Below are 18,445 nucleotides of genomic sequence, written 5' to 3'. Positions count from 1 at the left end.
AATCCTAGAGATGTTCCAATACAGAGCAGTGACACAATACCAGTGTGTTAAGAAATGTATTAACAGCTGTATACTACCAACTAAAATCACAATAATATACTTTTTCGTATTTATAAATGGAAAAAATGGTGTTAGGTCATAAAAGGGCTAACATTTCGTGTCTGAGCTCCAGATGGAAAAAATTATGCTAAAAATAATTTTGTATGTGCACAGACACTATGCAGTGGTCAGCAAGAAATGAATTGCAGTATGTAGTATACAGATGAAGATGCAATTTCGTTAAACATTAGATGTTGACAAAGAATGATAAGTCAAAGCTCTGTTGTTAAAATGGCATTTTGTGAAGATTCTGACTTGTTAAGAGTTCCAAGAGACTTAAGTGAAAAGACTTTAGCAAGGTTATTAAAGCTAACTAAAATTAAGCTAATAATTAAAACCTATGTGAAAAAACATTTTACATAAAAATAAAAACTAGACAAAAATGAAAACTAACTGAATTATATTTTTAAACAATAAACTGGAAGGAGGAAATTTTTAAAAAGGAAATAAAAATAACAACTCAATAAAAATACAACCCCATAATAACTCTGGACTTGATACTTACTTGCAAAACAATGAATGACTTGGTCCCACCTTAGAAGCTCAGTTGCTACTTAATAAAAACTTTTGACCGCAGATCAAAATCAGTCCTCTTTGGTTGCTTGTCAAAAAGTTTTGCTTTCAAGTCCAACTGGATGTAATGGGGCTGTTTATTATTGTATTAAAAGACATAAAAAATAACTTCATAAACCACAGCCTTCAAAATATCTATGAAGTTGTAATCAACTCCTGTCTAAAACAGCCATGCTTTTTTTAAATGGCCGAAGTACTAACATTTACCACAAGGGGGCGCAAGAAGCACAAAGCGGAAGCAGGAAGTGAAGTCGACGTCATGACGTTGACGTGCGAAATTCAAACTTCTGTAACAAAACATCTCTGCCACGGGGGCTTTTCTATATGCCATATGGTTGTTAACTAATTTTACCTTCTTCATCTCCCAATTTCATACAAATTCAGGTAATTTCCTAGTGTCGAGAGACAGTTAACTCGTAGCATCGCAGGTTTTATTAAATTTCCTGGTATGAGTTTTAATCGTTTTAACGATTTTTGTGGGCTGCGGTCCTTTTTTTTTTTTTAGCCTTAATTGAGGTTAGCATAGCTCGGTAGAAAATGTTAGCGACATACTAGCCTTAATTTGAACTCCGAGAGAGTTATATGTGTTATATAGTTTGGCTAGTTGAAATTTTAGCGAGTTGAGTGTTACGACTCCTGCTGTAAACGACTTTCTGTCCCCGCAGGGAGGTCCATCATCGTCCAGGCGGCTGAAGCAGGGAGGATGCCTGTGGAAAGAAGTGAGCACCGCGGAGCCGACGAGCTCTACAAATACTATGAAGTTTATGAGACCATCGGCTCAGGTAATGACAGTGTTAATGTTTTTAATAAACGAGTCTCTGTCAGTGCCAAACCCTCTCTGATGTGTGTTATGAACCTGTTCAGGAGGCTTCGCTAAAGTCAAGCTGGGTCGACACATCCTGACAGGAGAGAAGGTTGCCATTAAAATCATGAACAAGAAGGATCTAGGGGTGAGTCCGTTGTAAATGTTTGCATTAAACAGCAACCTGACGCAAAAACTTTGAAACAAAGTCATAAAAAATGTTTATATCAAAGCAACAGCAACAGTTATTTTCATCATCAGCAATCAGTTTGATAAGCCTATAAAATTACCGCTGCAACTAACGAGTCTATTAATTATCTGTTCCTCGATTAATTAGTTGTTTGGTCAATCAGTAAATTGTAAAATATGTTGATCAGTGTTTCCCAAAGCCCAAGATTTCATATTCAAATGAATTGTTTTGTTTGCAACCCAAAGATATTCAGTCTGCTGTCATAGAGGAGGAAAAAAAAACAGAACATCTTCATATTTAAGAAGATGGAATCAGAAAATTTGAACTTTTTTTTCCCCTAAAAAATGTACTCATAATGATTAATCAATAATAAAAAATAGTTGGTTAATTACAATTAATTGTTGTAGCTGGTTGTAAAGTGTAAAACGTATCGTAAGTTACCACACCCCATTGTGATGAGTGGCTAAACTGAGGAGTGCAGTGATGTGAATGATGAAAGGCAAACAAATCCTGAATTTGAGAAGTGACTGGCTATTATACCATATAAATGTTCAAAATTGTCCGCTATTATTTGTGTAGGATTTATTAGTATCTAGTGGTAAGTTTGAAGATTGCAAATGCCTCACCTCATTCCCTACCAAGCGTGGAAAGAGGCCAGAACTTACAATATAAGGCTTCTGCGTGTTTTACCAGGAAATCCTGTAAATCTTACACATTGCACCTTTAACGCTGGATGAAATCTTAAAATCAACATGGCAATTACAACAATCAGCATTTTCTCAACATTGCTATAGCTTGTATATCAGCATATAGCAAATGGATACAAGATGACACTGTATGATCAAAACAGTTAACAGTCAGTCCACTGTTATGCATTGCATCAGACTAATCACAAATGGTTAAAATATAAACTTGAACAAAACATTGTTTTAGTTATAGTTCAGTTTTGCCAAAGCTTATTATTTGCATGACAGAATTTTGTAAAATGACTTAATATGTTCATATCATCACAATATGATTCCACTGAAAGTTGATAATATCAAATATTCTCCAACCTTTTATGGAACTACTTACTCAGTAATCGTACTTGCCTTTTGTTTTGTTCTTTATTTATTGTTCTTTATACATCTGGATGCCCACAGAATTTAAAACTTACAGAGAATAAATTAAAAATTATAAATCAGAAACCAATATCAAACTGTTTGTCACCCCAGGATGACCTGCCCCGAGTGAAGGTGGAGATTGAGGCCATGAAGAACTTGAGTCATCAGCACGTCTGTCGTCTCTACCATGTCATAGAAACCTCCACCCAGATCTTCATGGTGCTGGAGGTAAGCACACATGCACAGACACAATGTGTGAATGTGAATTTGACATTGTGACAATAATTTGCATCTTTCTCTCCCGCTGTCCTTTCTTCTTCTCAGTACTGTCCAGGCGGGGAGTTGTTTGACTACATCATAGCAAAGGACCGTCTGTCAGAGGAGGAGACCAGAGTGTTTTTCAGACAGATAGTGTCTGCGATGGCCTACGTCCATAGTCAAGGATACGCACACAGGGACCTCAAACCGGTAAAAACAACCACTTGATTGCACATGAAAGAGTGACACATGAGGCAAACTACAGTAACTACAAAACTGTGTTCTCTTGTCTGTGATATTGTTCATATTAATTTTAATGTCTGCTGCAATGCTTGTCTCTGAACTGTAGGAGAACTTATTGATTGACGAAGACCACAATTTGAAGCTCATAGATTTTGGATTGTGCGCCAAACCAAAGGTACATCAACACATTCCCTGTCTCATTGTGTTTGTGTCAAATGTGTTAGATCTTTTAGCTGTTTTTCCTAGTAATGGGGGATAAATAAACATCTTTTTTGGGTCGAGACAAATCCTTTTTCAATTGTGAAACACTGCATTTTTATTTTGTTTTTTTTATATTTATATTCCAAATGTTTAAGTTGCTTACGTTTAAGTTGTTGCCCACCACAAGAACGATTACAATAACAATAACTCTAAATATATCATTTTAAAAGTTGTTGTAACTCAAGTCGATGGTGGAGTCTGCATGACAACTATAATGACAATGTCAGTGACTTGTATTGTTCACCTTCAGAGCAATTCGATAAACGATAGGAGTTATTTTCTGACACTTTCACAGTGATTATGGTCAAATCACACTAGTTTTGGGTAAACTTAAGCTGTCAATTTGTTAAGTATAGCCTACAACTTTAAACACTTATATTAGGCTGCAGATTACACGCATACATTTTACCTGAGACATATTGCCAATGTTCTGAGGTGCTTTGTCTCTCAGGTTTGCTGGTCCTTACTGATTTCCTTTTTGACAGTCATCAGGATACCATTAAATTGTTGTTAACTCATACTAAAGTTTGAACAAAAACTCTTCACAAGACAACAGAAGTATTTGAACTCCCCTCATCTTGAGTGAACCCATGTGTTTCTGGTTTTCTTTTCGTTTCTCTGTGCAACGTACAGCAGATAACAGCTGGAGCACACAGCGAGTACTTGGTACCGCTGTTTACAGAGCAACAAGTTATTGATCATTGGTGTTGATGCTCACATCCTTATCACTGTTGTTACAGTCATCGTTTTTGGTGTGGGTGAACTTGTGGTTTTTGGTCTGACTATCATGTGGTTGTCTCTCTCCCAGGGAGGTTTGGGTTATGAGTTGATGACGTGTTGTGGGAGCCCTGCATACGCTGCTCCTGAACTCATCCAGGGAAAAGCTTATATTGGTTCAGAGGTGAGAGATCCGTGCTGCTGTGAGCTTTTACAACTCCTGGAACCATCAGGGTTATGATTTAAAGATTTGTCCTTATTTAAACCCACAAAAGTTTGCATTTGTTTTTCAACTAAAAGTCATGATTACCTGCCTGTTCCACAATTCTGCTTTTTCATGCTGTCCTGATCATATTCGCTGGTGCATGACTCAGTGCAACTGAGCTGTGAAATCCCAACTGTAACACTTGAAGCTGAAATTCTGCTGTGCGATGTGTGTAACCTCCAGGCTGATGTGTGGAGTATGGGAGTGCTGCTGTTCGCTCTGCTCTGTGGATACCTGCCCTTTGATGACGACAACTGCATGGTCCTCTACAGGAAGATTTCAGTAAGACATTTTCCCAGCAGCCTTGTGCTTCTGAAAATGAATTGTTAGATTCTGATCCCCAACTATGTAAAGCAAAGCATTATTTAATTCTGTTTACAGGGTTTGTACAAAGTCTTTAAAGTTTGGAAAGCACTTAATTTTAACTACTACTGTTATGTTAATAAGGTTAGGAACATGCTTGTATTTAATTACACTCCTTGTGCTTGATGTTCAGCACAGTCCGGTGTTTCATCTACACAATCACTCATGGAAACCAAAAATCTTTTCATATTTGAAATGAAACAATCCCATCGTTATATATTTTTTTGTCATTCACAGTTAGATAGGTCCTCTCTTGATCACTAACTCTGGGAATTTACAAACATTAAATAATCATGATTAAAACAGACAATCAAAGTTCATACGAACAGCTGGTAAAATAAACAAAGTGACAATATAGAATGGTTGCTATAAATACATTCTGCGAACTTTATTTTTTGCATTCATAGTAATAATTTAGATGTGATAATAAAGGCCTTGAGAGTCTGGAATTTTTTTTTTGAGTAACTTGAAATTGCTTGGATTTTACTCAAAAAAGCCGTATGAACCATGTATTTATTGTTTTATTACATTCATCGTCTTGTTTATTTGAATGTTCATAAAACATATTTAAGGAGAATAATATAATAGTGCTGAGGTACAGACAGATAATTAGAGAATACACAACTACAACAGGGCTCAACAATAAGGTTTGCCTACTAGCCCAGGGCAAGAAAAATACCATGTTGGGCTATTAAATCTGGCAACTCACTTGCCCAACTGGGCAAGCTGTGAAAAAAACAAACAAACTGAATATCATTGAGTTTTAGACTGACAAAGTGAGACATTAAGACATCACCTTGGACTTTGAAACACTGGCAAGGACATTTTTTACATTGTCTTCTTTTTTCTTTTTTTTTCCCTTTACATTGCAGCCCTAGATCACACCTGACAATTACCATTAGTCTTTCTCATCATTTACTAACTACTGATAAAACAATTTGTACAGGGGCAGTAAAAATTGACTTCAGACAAGCAGATTTCTGACCCACTTGCCCCCCTGGGCAAGTGAAAAAGAAAACATCAATGTTGAACCATGTAAAATCATCAAAGCAAGCTCGGAGGTGGGAATAAAGGAAGGATGCAAGACTAAAACAAAGTGAAATTAACAATGTTTAAAGGTAAAGGTGCATGAATTGACAAGACAAATAAATAAACAATAAGAGCAATTAAAAACTTAAAAGCAGTAACCATTCCAATCAATAAAATTGGCAATTAAACCCTGGAATTGTCTTAGCAGTATTAATGAGGACATATTTTAAGTCTTTTTTTTTTTTTTTCAGGCCAAGAATGTGTAGCACAATAACACACAGCAGATCTTCCTATAATCTGACCTTTGAAAAAAACTGGATACTATATGAATTTGTAAACTATGTTCCTAAGCTGCTCTTAAATATCATGTGCTTTTTCTCCATTTCTCTTAATGTGATAATACTGCCATCTAAAACCAGGGATCCCTGAGAGATGTTTGTTTCTAATGTATTAATGTTTCATAATTTGCTTTTTTGTCTTCTTTAGAGAGGTAAATATGATAACCCCCGGTGGCTCTCTCCAGGCAGCATCCTTCTCCTCAACCAGATGATGCAGGTACATAAACAGTACTGTCTTCCCTCACTCCCTTTGCCTTCCTTCTAGTTACTTCATTCAATAAGTAACCAATTAATTACACACTGTTTCTCATTGCACAACAATAGAACTCAGTTAGCTTTGGTGTATCTGTCAGATCAACTTATCATAATACAACAGTCAAGGAAAATTTGAGTTTGTGATAAGATGGAAAAAAACTTGATTAGAATATTATTTTAATCTGTACAAAATGTACAATACTTTAGATACACTGTAGATTGTTTCATGTGTCGCCTCTTGCATCGTGAGTTGTAGTTTCCGTGTGTGTCCTGTAGGTGGACCCCAAGCGGCGTGTTAGTGTTCGACAGCTGCTGGACCATCCCTGGGTGATGAAAGACTACAACAGCCCCGTGGAGTGGCACAGCAGGCAGCCGGTATACACACACACACACACACACACACACACACACTCACACACTTATACATGACAGAACTGTATTACAGACACAAAGATAAACATATATAAACAGAACTGCAACCACCACATTGCCCTTCAACTGTTTATGGGCGTTATTTTACTTTGGCATGTTTCTGTTGATTTCAAACTGCAAATCTGAGGATTTTGCTATCAGTCACCACTCATTTCCCTCAAACAATTCCATAATCCTTGATAGGAAGATTGTTTTTTAACAATTGTTGTTTAAGTGTTCAAATATAAACGTGTTTTTAAAGAAGAATCATCTGTCTTAGATTTTGTGTTGTTTTTTTTTTTGTAGCTTGGTCACATAGATGTGGACTGTATCACTGAGATGGCTGTCAGGCTGAAGCGATCGAGGGAGAGCACCACAGCGCTGGTCAAGGAGGTGTGTGTCTGTACTCACATTTCAGTTTTTGATATTGATGTTTATTATGCTGATCAGATCGTAATCAGTTGTTTCTTGTGTTATGCATATGTCAATCATTGTTGTGCCCTTTGTATTTTGTATAAATATAATATTTTCCACACCGCCTATTTGATAGAGAGTCTAACACATCTTAACTCCTACAGTGGCGGTATGACCACACCACAGCCACCTACCTGCTGCTGCTGTCAAAGAAGCAGAGGGGCAAGCCTGTCCGTCTGCGCCCTGAACCAACAGTCTGTGAGGACTCCTGCTCGCCACTGCACCAGGGAATACAGGTCAGACTCAGGACCACAACTCCCAGAAGGCTTTGTTCTTTGTTCTGGGCTACTGACTGACTAACCCTTTAGAGCTGCATGTTCTGGTTTGGTCTTTACCCTCGTTCCTCACTTACTGTTTCCCAGTGTTTTTATGAATCTTTTTGTCTTCTTGTTTTTTTCCTTTCTTATTTTCTCTCTCATGCTCAGACCAGGGACACACTTCACTTCAGCGAGGATGAAGACGCTGTGATTGTGGGTTCTCTGGACCTTTGCTCAGAATATATTGATGATTGCCCATGGGTTTCAGTCACACAGTATACACCTCAGGGGGTCAGAGGTCAGCCAGATGGATCCGCAAACAGCAAAGACACAGTATGTGTAATTTTTGACAAATGTATATTTCGCCAGTCTTATACATCCTTACTGTTTAAGTTTGGATTAAAAACCTAGAGCTGGTTGCACAAAACACCTCAACTTTTCTTCTTTACTATGACACTTAAGGCTTAATTTCTCCTGTGCTGAGCGACTTGCCGAAGGGTGTGGCACATAAACCTTTGAAAGTTTTCTTTCCCTAAGAAAAATTCTCAGTTTTCTGTGTTGTAAGAGATTTTACAGCGGTAAAATTCTACAGTTACCATGCAGACTGTTCGTGTGCTTGTGATGTGCGACCTGTTATCACCTCAATCCAGGAGGTCCAAAAAATTACAACAGCAAGTTGGTTCTGGCCAAAAAAGAGATCACCAATTACAGGAAGAAATTCAAGAAAACTGATAAGAATCACTTTAAGTTAAGTTACAGCTTACTTAAAGTAGCCATGAAGGTTAGGCTAACTGTCATCTTATATATGGTCGACAGCAAAAGAAATCTCTGTATAGAAGTCGTTCTTAAAAAAGATGACATCTTGATCTAACAAGTAATTTATTAGATTAGATATAAACTAGACACTGACTGTACCGTTAGGTAATGTTTTAGCCAAGGCTTAACTAGTCATGTTGTGGATAAGATAGAGAAACGACTTGATTCCACCCGACACGGCTGTGGCACTGTCTCACAGACGCCAGACAGAATCTGGTCAGTTTTCAAAATAAAACCCTATGCAGACTCACGATCATAAAAACAGACAAACAGTTGAACTATGTAGCAAGTCAACATAATCAGGCACACAAAATGCTGCTAAAATGCTGCTGTTGGGACATTCAGCTGTGCGGAGGATGGATCAAAACTGAGGGGCAGACCATCCGTGCCCAGTGGAATCAACTAAATCTAAATGTAAAATCTGTTGTATCAGCTCCCAGATGTACGTCGCTTTGGATAAAAGCGTCTGCTAAATGAAACTGTAAGACTGTACTTAAATGAAGATTTTAAAGACACCTAAAGGAGAAGACTTAAGAGTGTTTGTGGGAACCAATTTTATTTTTTCTGTGTTTATTTAAGTAAAACCTTAACTCAGACTGTAAGGAAAATCTTAAATTCAGGTGTTTTGTCCTGTGTCTTTGTCTTTAGGCTTGTTAGCAGCAGTAGGTTAGGGCCATGGCTCTTGTCTTCCAGAGAAATTCACTCGTTCCACATTTGTCTCTTCTTTAATTTCTAAAGCGACTGATCTCTCCATCAGTGGAGAAAAGATGTGCTTACAGCCCGACCCCAGAGAGGGGGCGAACAACGACGCCACACCGCCAGGAGAGGAGGGACAGAGACCAAGAACGAGCCAGTGAGAACAAGGAGAATATTACTGTGCAGGACAAAGATGTTGACATATTTGCATTGCCTCCACCTCGAACCCCTGTGTCCAGTAAGAAGAATGCACGGCCCAACAAGAACGTCTTGACCACACCCAACCAAAATGCAAGCGTCAATGGCACTAAAACCAACGCAGTCACACCTAAAGGTAAGAGGATTCTCTCAGTCTCTCAACTGGAGGTGCAGACAGTGCAGCATTTCAGTCCATCATACAGTTTATTTGTATACTGTAATTGTTTTTTGTTCCAAACAAGGGCTTTGAAGTACAATCTCTATTAGATTATTTGCATTAGCCAACTGCCCCTCTCCACGTTGCTCTCTTTCATTTATCTGTCCCTCGCTCCGTCTTCATGCTGCTCTCATAATCACAAGTGCCACATCCACATGCCACACATTTGCAAGTAAATTGTCTTCTGGTAATAAACTCATTTACTGGGCCTGTTTTTATCCCAAAGCCACTCATATTTCTATGATTTAGCTGTCATTGTGCCACTGAAAAATGGACATACACACACACTCACTCACATACACTCTTATTATCACTGTCAACTCAAAGGTGAGGTTATTATCAGAAAGCTAATTCTGTTCACTTATCTATAAATGAAGGACACTAATATGAATGGAGAATCATTAAAGTCTTAATTATTTGTCAAAGTGAATTCTCTACCCAGACGTCCGGCCTCATTAGTTTCCTCTTTAAACTTGGCCACAACGTGCTGCAGCTGACCCAGTTGGTGTTAAACCTTTTGGAATCTGGCTCGGTCCTACTCCCTTTACAGCCCCTTGTTCTCTAAGCTACAGTGCAGACATGCTGCCTCTGACACACGCACACACACACACACACACACACACACACACAGTGTGGTCTGTGTGTGTCTGTCCCTAGGCGTGTGCTGTGACAGGTGTAGCTGTCTCTTTCCTCTGCTCACTGTCCCACGTGGGCTGTAGTGACATGTGTTCTCTTGCCACTAAAGCCTAGCCTCTCTCTTTGTGTGTGTGTGTGTGTGTGTGTGTGTGTGTGTGTGTGTGTGTGTGCATGTCAGGCTTCTTGTTTCTGTGTATACCAAAGCCTTTGTGTTCATAACTCCAATGTCAAAGCCAGCCACTTCCATGCATAAGAGCACAGGGATTTACTGGTCACTTTCTCATTTAACCCCATCCGGTTTTCCCATTTTATTTCCTCTCAAGAGGCTTTGAGGTTTGGAAAAATCATCTAATTCCATATCAGCTGGATAGTATCACCTATACATTTTCCTAGTTTATGTTGAAGTTACAAGGGTCAGAGTGACACTAAGTGAAATATTTAAACATGCTTTTTGTTTTTCAGTTGTTACACCATTCCATCAGATAGAAATATGCTGTTGGGCTTCAACTAACAATTATTTTTGTTATTGATTAACCAGTTCATTATTTTCTCAATTAATCAATTAGTTGTTTGAATATATTGTCCCTGTCTTGTGCACCATCTACTTAAAATTTTACTGCAACTAACAATTATTTTCAGTTAATCTGGCGATTATTTTCTTGATTAATCATTTGGTCTAGAAAACATTTAAAAACAGTGAAAAATGCCCACTGCAGTTTCGTAGACCCTAAAGTGACCTCATCAAATGCCTTGTTTTGTCCAATCCAGTCAAAACCCAATGTTAGGCCTCCATTATAATATATAGTTATAATGTTAATTATAATGTAAGACCAAGCAATGCAGTTGAAGCTTATCAACATAGTTGCTAATCCATTTTAGTTGATTGATGAATTGACCTCAGGGCTGCAATTAAGGATTATTTTCACTGTTAATGAGTCTATTGAGCAGATTATTTTGACAATCTATAAGATGTCAAAAAAAGTTAAAAATGCTCATTACAATTTCCTGGAACCCAAAGTGACATCTTCAGATTTCTTCTTTTGTCAAATCAAAGTCCAAAACCCAAAAACTCTTTGTTTACTAGCATAAATGACAAAGAAAAGCAGCAAATCCTTACATTTAAGAAGTTTGAACAACCAAATCTTTGACATACATTTTTTTATCAACTAATCATTGGAGCTATAATAGATCAGTCATACATATTTACATATTAAATATCTTTAAGTATGTGTGGGGTGTATGAAACGACTGTGTGCGTATTCATTTTTGAACCAAAGTGTGTATTCCTGTGTGTGTTGTAGGTGGAGGCAGTGCATCTAAAGAGCACAATAAGAAGCGAGCAGCAGAGAACAAGGACCCTCCAAACATTGAAATTCTGGCCTTCAGTCCTGAGCGAAGGTGAGTGGCCTGCAGGACGGCCGGAGGTCAGGATTACGTTTTGGCTAAAGAGACTGAGCCCCATTTAAAAAGTGATGGGTTTCACTCCAAAAATATTAATGCTTGTCCATTAACAGCTTTGCTCACTTATTCAGTTTAATAAGATAGTAATTTAGATTATTAAAGAATTGTGTAATAATTGTAAATGGCACATTATAGTTTATTTTTTGTGATCATTTTTTATTGAAATTTAAACAAAGTTAGCATTTAGTCCTCCAGAGACATCTGTGGTCCAAGTTAGAGCGGACATTAAGTCACAAGACTTCCAGCAAGTAAGGAATTGTTTTGGATTGATTGATCGATTGCAACTCTGAAACCCTCTTTCAGAACTCTGCAACCCTTGACTCATTCACCATGTGAAAAAAGGTACCCAGTGCATTTTTACTGCATAGGGGGCAGTTTGGTGATGGTAAAGCTTTCATTGTATGCAGTGTGTGCAGGGTGAGGTATGTTCTGTGTATCAAATTAAAATGTATAACTTGATAGTTGTGGTTCCTGGAAGGTAGTTGCATGTTCTCCCAGATTAGTTTCCAATTAGAGTTTGAGCTTGTTGGAGAGAAGTCTGCTTTCCACAGTCTGTCAATAGGTAAAGGGCTTACAGGGCGCCTTATGTTAAATAGAATATACAGTCTGCAGTGGTCCGCAGTGGTTAGCACTGCTGCCTCACAGCAAGAAGGTCCTGAGTTCGAATTCCCCAGCCGGTTGGGGCGCTGGGGAGTTTGTGGCTTGGGCAGGGAGTGTATGGAGTTTGCCTGTTCTCCTTGTGTCTGTGTGGGTTCTCTCCGGGTACTCCAGCTTCCTTCCACAGTCCAAAGACATGCAGCATAATGGATTAACTGTGACTCTAAATTGCCCATAGATGTGACTGTGAGAGTAAATGGTTGTTTGTCTCTGTGTGTCAGCCTTTCGATGAACTGGCAACTTGTCCAGGGTGAATCCCGCCTCTCCCCCAATGTCAGCTCGGATAGACTCCAGCCACCCACGACCCTTCAATGACAAGCTGTTGCAGACAATGAATGAATGAACCTTTTCTCATTCAAGGTCTCGGTCTCTGGACATGGCTGTAACGGGAGACAGCGGGAAGAAGAAGAGAGGAGGAAAGGTGTTCGGTTCCCTGGAGAGAGGCCTGGATAAGGTGATCACCATGCTCACTCCCAGCAAGAGACGAGCCCTGCGGGACGGCCCACGCAAGATCAAGGTATACAGAGGTCACACACCTCGTCACCTGTTCTATGTCACACCTGAAGTATTTTACACGTCACAACGTTTGTGTCTGTCTCTTTCCTGTAGGCGCAGTATAACGTTACTCTGACCAGTCAGACAAACCCAGACCAGGTTCTTAACCAGATCCTCTCCATCCTGCCAGAGAAAAACGTTGATTTCACACAGAAAGGGTAATAAGACGCGTCTATTTTCCATTCTCTGATAAGGCAGTCCAGTCTCTGATCCGATTCTCATTGTCTTCTCCACCCTTCATTCAGGTACACCCTGAAGTGTCAGACCTGGGGTGACTTTGGGAAGGTAACCATGGCGTTTGAGCTGGAGGTGTGCCTGCTGCAGAGGCCGGAAGTCGTTGGGGTCCGCCGCCAACGGCTGAAGGGAGACGCTTGGGTCTACAAACATCTGGTGGAGGACATCCTCTCCACGTCCAGTATCTAAATAATGCACTTTTCCAGGCAAGTTAATGGACACTGGCCTTTTCATGTCAGCAACATGATTCTATGTCCAAGAATAAAGAATGATTGATTAGCAATTGACGCACAGATTCAGACATAGGATCGTGTCTTAGCCAATTAATGATCGGTCCTTCATTATTCATTGTGAATATTTAAAGTTGCCCATAGGCCAGGCTTCAATCCCCTAGAGTACATGTTACATTAAATCTATGAGCTTTACATGTCAGAATCCTATACAGCCTATCTTGTTTTATGTAGAATATTGTTTTTTTACTTCCCTTCTTCAAAGGCTGAACAGGATCTCTGTCAATCCTCTGGAGATGAATGTGTGTATGTTTGAAATGTAACTATTAACTATATGCTATTTACAGCATTCCTTCTGGCTACTTATTAACATATTTATGTCTTGATGTTGTTATTCTCCCCTGTAGGTGCTAAACTTGATTGAATAACATAAAGAAGAAGCAGAACATTATTAATTTACTGTCATTGTTTTTTTATGTACATGTGTTTACAATTCTTCCACCATGATGGTTTTTTTTGCATGGTTGTCTTGTATGAAGTGTCTGCTTTTATTTCTTATCCTTGCTTTTTGTCTAGTTTTAAACTGTCTGTCACATTGTGTCCGTAAGATTTCCACTGGCATCTAAAAGGAGCAAAATAAATGGTTTCTGGTTAATGTAATATGTTTATGTTTATGGGGACAGATGATTGAGATGAATTTATCCACTTCCTTGACATCAGATTTTTTTTTTTTTATTCATTCAGCAGTTTGATGAAGCAGTGGTGTGTTTTACACTCTGTCAGCATCCTTCTGTTCGTCTTCTAGAGGCTTCACTCCTCTTAAGTACAAAGATTGATGGTGATAGTTTAGCTTAGTGACAGCATTCCCACCAGTATAATGACTGATGAAAGGTGTCAAATATCTATAATATTTCATCATCTTAAATACTTTAGGTTGTGAGCTGTTCTTACATGTTAAATAGACTCGTTTTGATCTTAGAAGCTACAAACTATTCAAGTATTCAGGGTTCAACGTTGTTCAATGTATTTTTTCACATGCCCAGTCTGACGAGCGGGTTAGAAATCTACTTGCTGAAAGTCAGTTTTTACTTTCCCCTATACAAATTGTTTTTTATCTACTAGTGGTTATCAAATAATGCCTTCAACAAACCATGTTGCTGTGGTACTGTTTACCTGGGTCAATCCCATTGTCTCGAAGAGCAGTCACGCTGGAATGTGATTTTTTTTTCATGATATTCTTTGGTAATCAGTTTTGTGACTACCTGAATTATCTCGGTGTTGATGTTTTGTACAAGCACGTGTCAGCAGCCCTCCTAGCTGAGATGCTGTCAGCACTTGTTATTGTAATTCAGAGACTTTTGGAAACTGGATGTGCCCAGCAAATTTTGCACTACCTACTTGGTGTTTCTCATCCTCAAACATGACCTTCTAACTTCCTGTTTCCGGGATAATTGAAGGCTCGCTGGCACTTGAGTTAACTAATGTTTTCTTTCCCTGCTGGAATTTTCTCGTGAGTGCACTATCGGTACTCCACATATGCAACTCTCAACAGAGATGAGAAGAAAGCAGGAAGGCTCACTCCCTGGTATTTTACTTGCCCAAGGTAAGCAGGCAACCCATACTGTTAAGCCCTGGTATTGCCAAAGCTATGACATATTTTATCCTTGTGTTAAAGCAACAATAAGAGAAACTGTTTGCTCAACCCAAGGATTACATTTTAAAGCAAAATGTTTTTATTTACAGTTGATGCAATATGTTAACCAAAACTATGAGAGTCTGCCATAATGAACAGAAGGATGAAGTCTGGGCCAGAGATAGATTTATTTACTATTATACGTTACAGTTGTACAGCAAGATTTAAATGTAGTTCCCTCTTTACTATTTACTACTTCACTTCACCCTCTCCTTTCAAGCATGTAGAAGAACCTACTGGGGCCATGAAAAACACGAAAGGCCCACTTTACAGCCAGTGTTTGGTTTGTCCATTCTGGGCTACTGTAGAAACACAACAGTGCAACATGACAGCCTCCATGGAAGAGGATCCATGGCCGATGTTGATATAAACGCCTCATTCTAAGGTAAAGAAAACAAAAACATTCATATTTTAAGGTGACTATAGACTGGACCTTTATACTGGATATACTGGACCTTTAAATATGGAGCAGGGCCACTAATCATCCCAATGAGGAGCACCTGAGAGGGAAGGGAAGACGGAGAACAATACAAGAAGGGGGCGTGTATAACACCTTGAAAAATAAAACTTTTCTTCATTATTCTCAAGTAAATGCAATAAACTAATGAAGGATAATGATTCAGCTTTGATGCTCAAAATGGTGGATGATCATCGTTATGGCAGAAATGGCTGTAGGAGCGTGATTGTTATGACTGACTGAATGACTAAATAATGATGATCATTGCCGGCAACATCTGAACAGGGTAAAACAGGAGAGTCGAAGGGCTCCTCTCCCCTCCCTGTTCCCAGACAAGATGCCACTTAGTCAAACAGCGCTGCAGCTGATTGGCATTTACTTCTGGCAGGTTCTCCTTGGCGTCTCAGCAGGGAAGCGAAGGGTAATGGTGGGTTGAGAGGATGATAAGGGGGGTTTAACCTTAATAGAGTCTGAGAGAGGATGGGTGGTGGGGATGATAATTTAAGACAGGGGTGAAGGTTGGAGTTGGAGTGATACAGAAAAAAAACATCCTCCTCAGCCCCGTATCATCCACATTATTCCAGTGGTGGTAATGACTCCTGCTGGGCTGAGGTTGGAGGATCAGAGCTGTGTGTGTGTGTGTGTGTGTGTGTAGACAACAGCTGGACTTTAAAGCCAGCTGTCACCTTTCTCACATATAGGAGAGACTCTCCTCTCCTTTCTGGCCATTCCCGATTTTCTCCTCACAAAAACAGCCACATGAGCTGGATAGACATTTGATTTTTCTATGAAATATTTTGGTTCTATGTGATAAATTTTGTTCCTCATATTGTTTAATTTTCTCCAACCTCAGGAGGAACAGAGGAGGTTGATGATTCAGGGTTTTCTGCTTGTAAAAAGAACCTTAAAGGGATAGTTCAGGTTTTTCAAAGTGAGGTTGTATGAGATACTTTTCCATACTCAATATATTTATCTACAGTAAGAGTACAGTTGTAGGAAACTAAGCACTGTACTTCAGTGGACGGGGTCTGCAGCAAAATGTATTTACGACACCGAAAAAGGCTTACCATAAACAACAATATCACTTTATGTGCATGCTATATTTACAATATTTTCACTACTTTGGGGTGCAGATGGGCTTTTCCACTGGCACTGTTGGCGAACCGTGCAGCACTGATTTGCACTTCTGTTACCATTTATGTGCCAATTCATACCAGAAATGGAGCCTCTCTGGGGTGGGGCCAAAGCTTTCAGGTATCTGCTGTATTTTACTGTCATGTTCACTTTCAGCTTTATAGAAGTCTTGTCAGGTTACCTCTGATGAAAACTGAAAATTTCCTGGTTCTGCTGCTTCATAATAAAAACCTTTGAATAACACCATAACACAGAACTTTTAGCGTGAAGAATTTCTGCAAAGTTCTGTTTTTATTCACTGTTTTACAACTGCTGGACTTAAGCTGAGGTCTTCTTCGGTTAAAAACACACCTTCAAGTGAGTAGCTCTGTTGTAATGGAATTACAAATCCCTGCCAAGCTGGGCTGACGTGCTGAGTCAAACTGAGTCAAGCCGAGCCAGCACATGAATACAAGGAGTAAAACAGCCTTTTCCAATGGGAAACTGCTGCCGTATGAGCCAAATAATGCTCTCTCCAAACAAGTCAGACTCCAATGGCAAAATCAGTATTTTTGCCTCGCAAAAAGAGTTTTTGGTCTGCTGCTGCCTCGATCAGATATTTTGTCTGTGTAATTGTGTGACTTTGGTGGTGTAAAAGGTCATTTTTAGGTGGTTAAAATACATTTTGCTGCTGACCCTACCTACACCTGCTGCTTCTACAAACCGGGGGCGTGCTGACTGCCATCTCCTGTAGCTAATACACTGACTGTGGATAAGTCCCTCATACAGCCCCAGTTCAAACACTCTGAACTATCCCTTTAAATCCTGTCATGATCTTGTGCATAAAATGATTCTTGTCATTGTCCTGCCACTCAAACAGGTGGCGCTGAAAAAGCCTCACACTCTTAAGCTGTGCAGTTCAGTCCACTTTGATTTGAAAACTAGAGCAACAGAGCAGCATGTCTTGCACAACGTCCTGAGCAGGATTACTGAATTAAAGCTGAGACATTTAGCAAAACATAGAGCAGTGTGCAGCAAAGTGAGCTAGCACTCAGTAAACACAGTTTGGGAGCAGTTTTGGGTAAGTAAAAATGACAATCTATGATAGACTGCTGTGATCAAGTTATTAAAATGTGCTGTTGTTGTCACTGAATCATGTGAATGCTGGAACAGATTAGAGCAGCTCAGTGTTTAACTGGTTTGTTTGTTTGTTTTCAAGTTTGTGGGTGCAAAGGCGTTCAGGAGAAATGAGGCTTCTGCTGGCACTTGCTCTCAGTCTCCTTTTCCTGTGTGAGTTTATGTTTCTAGAGAAATATTATTATACCGATATGGTCCAACAATTTTGCTTGCTGTTTTTTTTTGTGAGGCAGCTGCATGACACATCCATTTCTTTTTGTTCTTCTGTCTGCATATCTGTACATTTTCAGGGCTTTACAAGGCGCAGACGTCTCATGGCACCTTGCATGGAAATGCTTGTGAGGTAGGTTGGCGCAGTAGTCAGTCACTTGTGATATGATACGGTGCTTCCCTGGTCAAAAGGTGGATAGGATAATTTAAAAAAAGATTAGACTTACCCACAGTTTAGTTTTCTCTAAATTTCTTTTTTTATTTTTTGTGAAATACTGGACACTACTAAAACCTTGCTGCACTTGCAGAACACTATGAGCACAGTCAGTAACTTATATCAACTATTTTACAGAGAAGAAGTCAAAGGCATAGTTCAACCAAATTGGAAATTCAGTCTTTATCTACTCACCCTCATGCCGATGGAAGGTTGGGTTCAGTTTTTTTGTCCACAACACGCAGAAAACAATGTCACAGAATCTCAGAAACAACGTAAGTGA

The 18,445-nt window shown here is 39.2% G+C and overlaps 1 protein-coding gene across 2 annotated transcripts; it reads left to right on the top strand.

Annotated features, from left to right (window-relative positions):
* Positions 1-900: 900 nt before the first annotated feature.
* On the top strand, positions 901-13,998 carry melk (maternal embryonic leucine zipper kinase). Of its 2 annotated transcripts, XM_084715410.1 has the most exons (19): positions 901-1,056; positions 1,338-1,454; positions 1,537-1,622; positions 2,879-2,995; positions 3,092-3,235; positions 3,375-3,443; positions 4,338-4,430; positions 4,695-4,793; positions 6,390-6,458; positions 6,773-6,871; positions 7,214-7,300; positions 7,486-7,617; positions 7,807-7,971; positions 9,193-9,484; positions 11,503-11,599; positions 12,680-12,836; positions 12,929-13,032; positions 13,120-13,314; positions 13,746-13,998. In XM_084715410.1, exons 2-18 carry the CDS (start codon positions 1,376-1,378, stop codon positions 13,295-13,297), a joined length of 2,067 nt encoding a protein of 688 aa, XP_084571536.1. In that variant the 5' UTR covers positions 901-1,056; positions 1,338-1,375; the 3' UTR covers positions 13,298-13,314; positions 13,746-13,998. The 2 variants fall into 2 exon arrangements, with proteins under 2 accessions (XP_084571536.1, XP_084571535.1); XM_084715409.1 differs by having other exon boundaries at positions 13,120-13,998.
* Positions 13,999-18,445: the final 4,447 nt, after the last annotated feature.

Source organism: Lutjanus erythropterus, chromosome 3 (genome assembly GCF_056507025.1).
Source record: "Lutjanus erythropterus isolate fLutEry1 chromosome 3, fLutEry1.hap2, whole genome shotgun sequence".
In the NCBI taxonomy this organism is placed as follows: Eukaryota; Metazoa; Chordata; class Actinopteri; order Lutjaniformes; family Lutjanidae; genus Lutjanus; species Lutjanus erythropterus.
The sequence above is the reverse complement of the archived record's forward strand: the minus strand, read 5'-3'. Positions and strand labels throughout refer to the sequence as shown.

Coding starts and splice junctions, on each gene's coding strand:
- melk (XM_084715410.1), top strand. CDS start 1,376: ATGCCTGTGGAAAGAAGTGAGCACCGCGGAGCCGACGAGCTCTACAAA. Junction 1,623..2,878: donor TGAACAAGAAGGATCTAGGG/GTGAGTCCGTTG, acceptor TTGTCACCCCAG/GATGACCTGCCCCGAGTGAA. Junction 11,600..12,679: donor GCCTTCAGTCCTGAGCGAAG/GTGAGTGGCCTG, acceptor TTCTCATTCAAG/GTCTCGGTCTCTGGACATGG.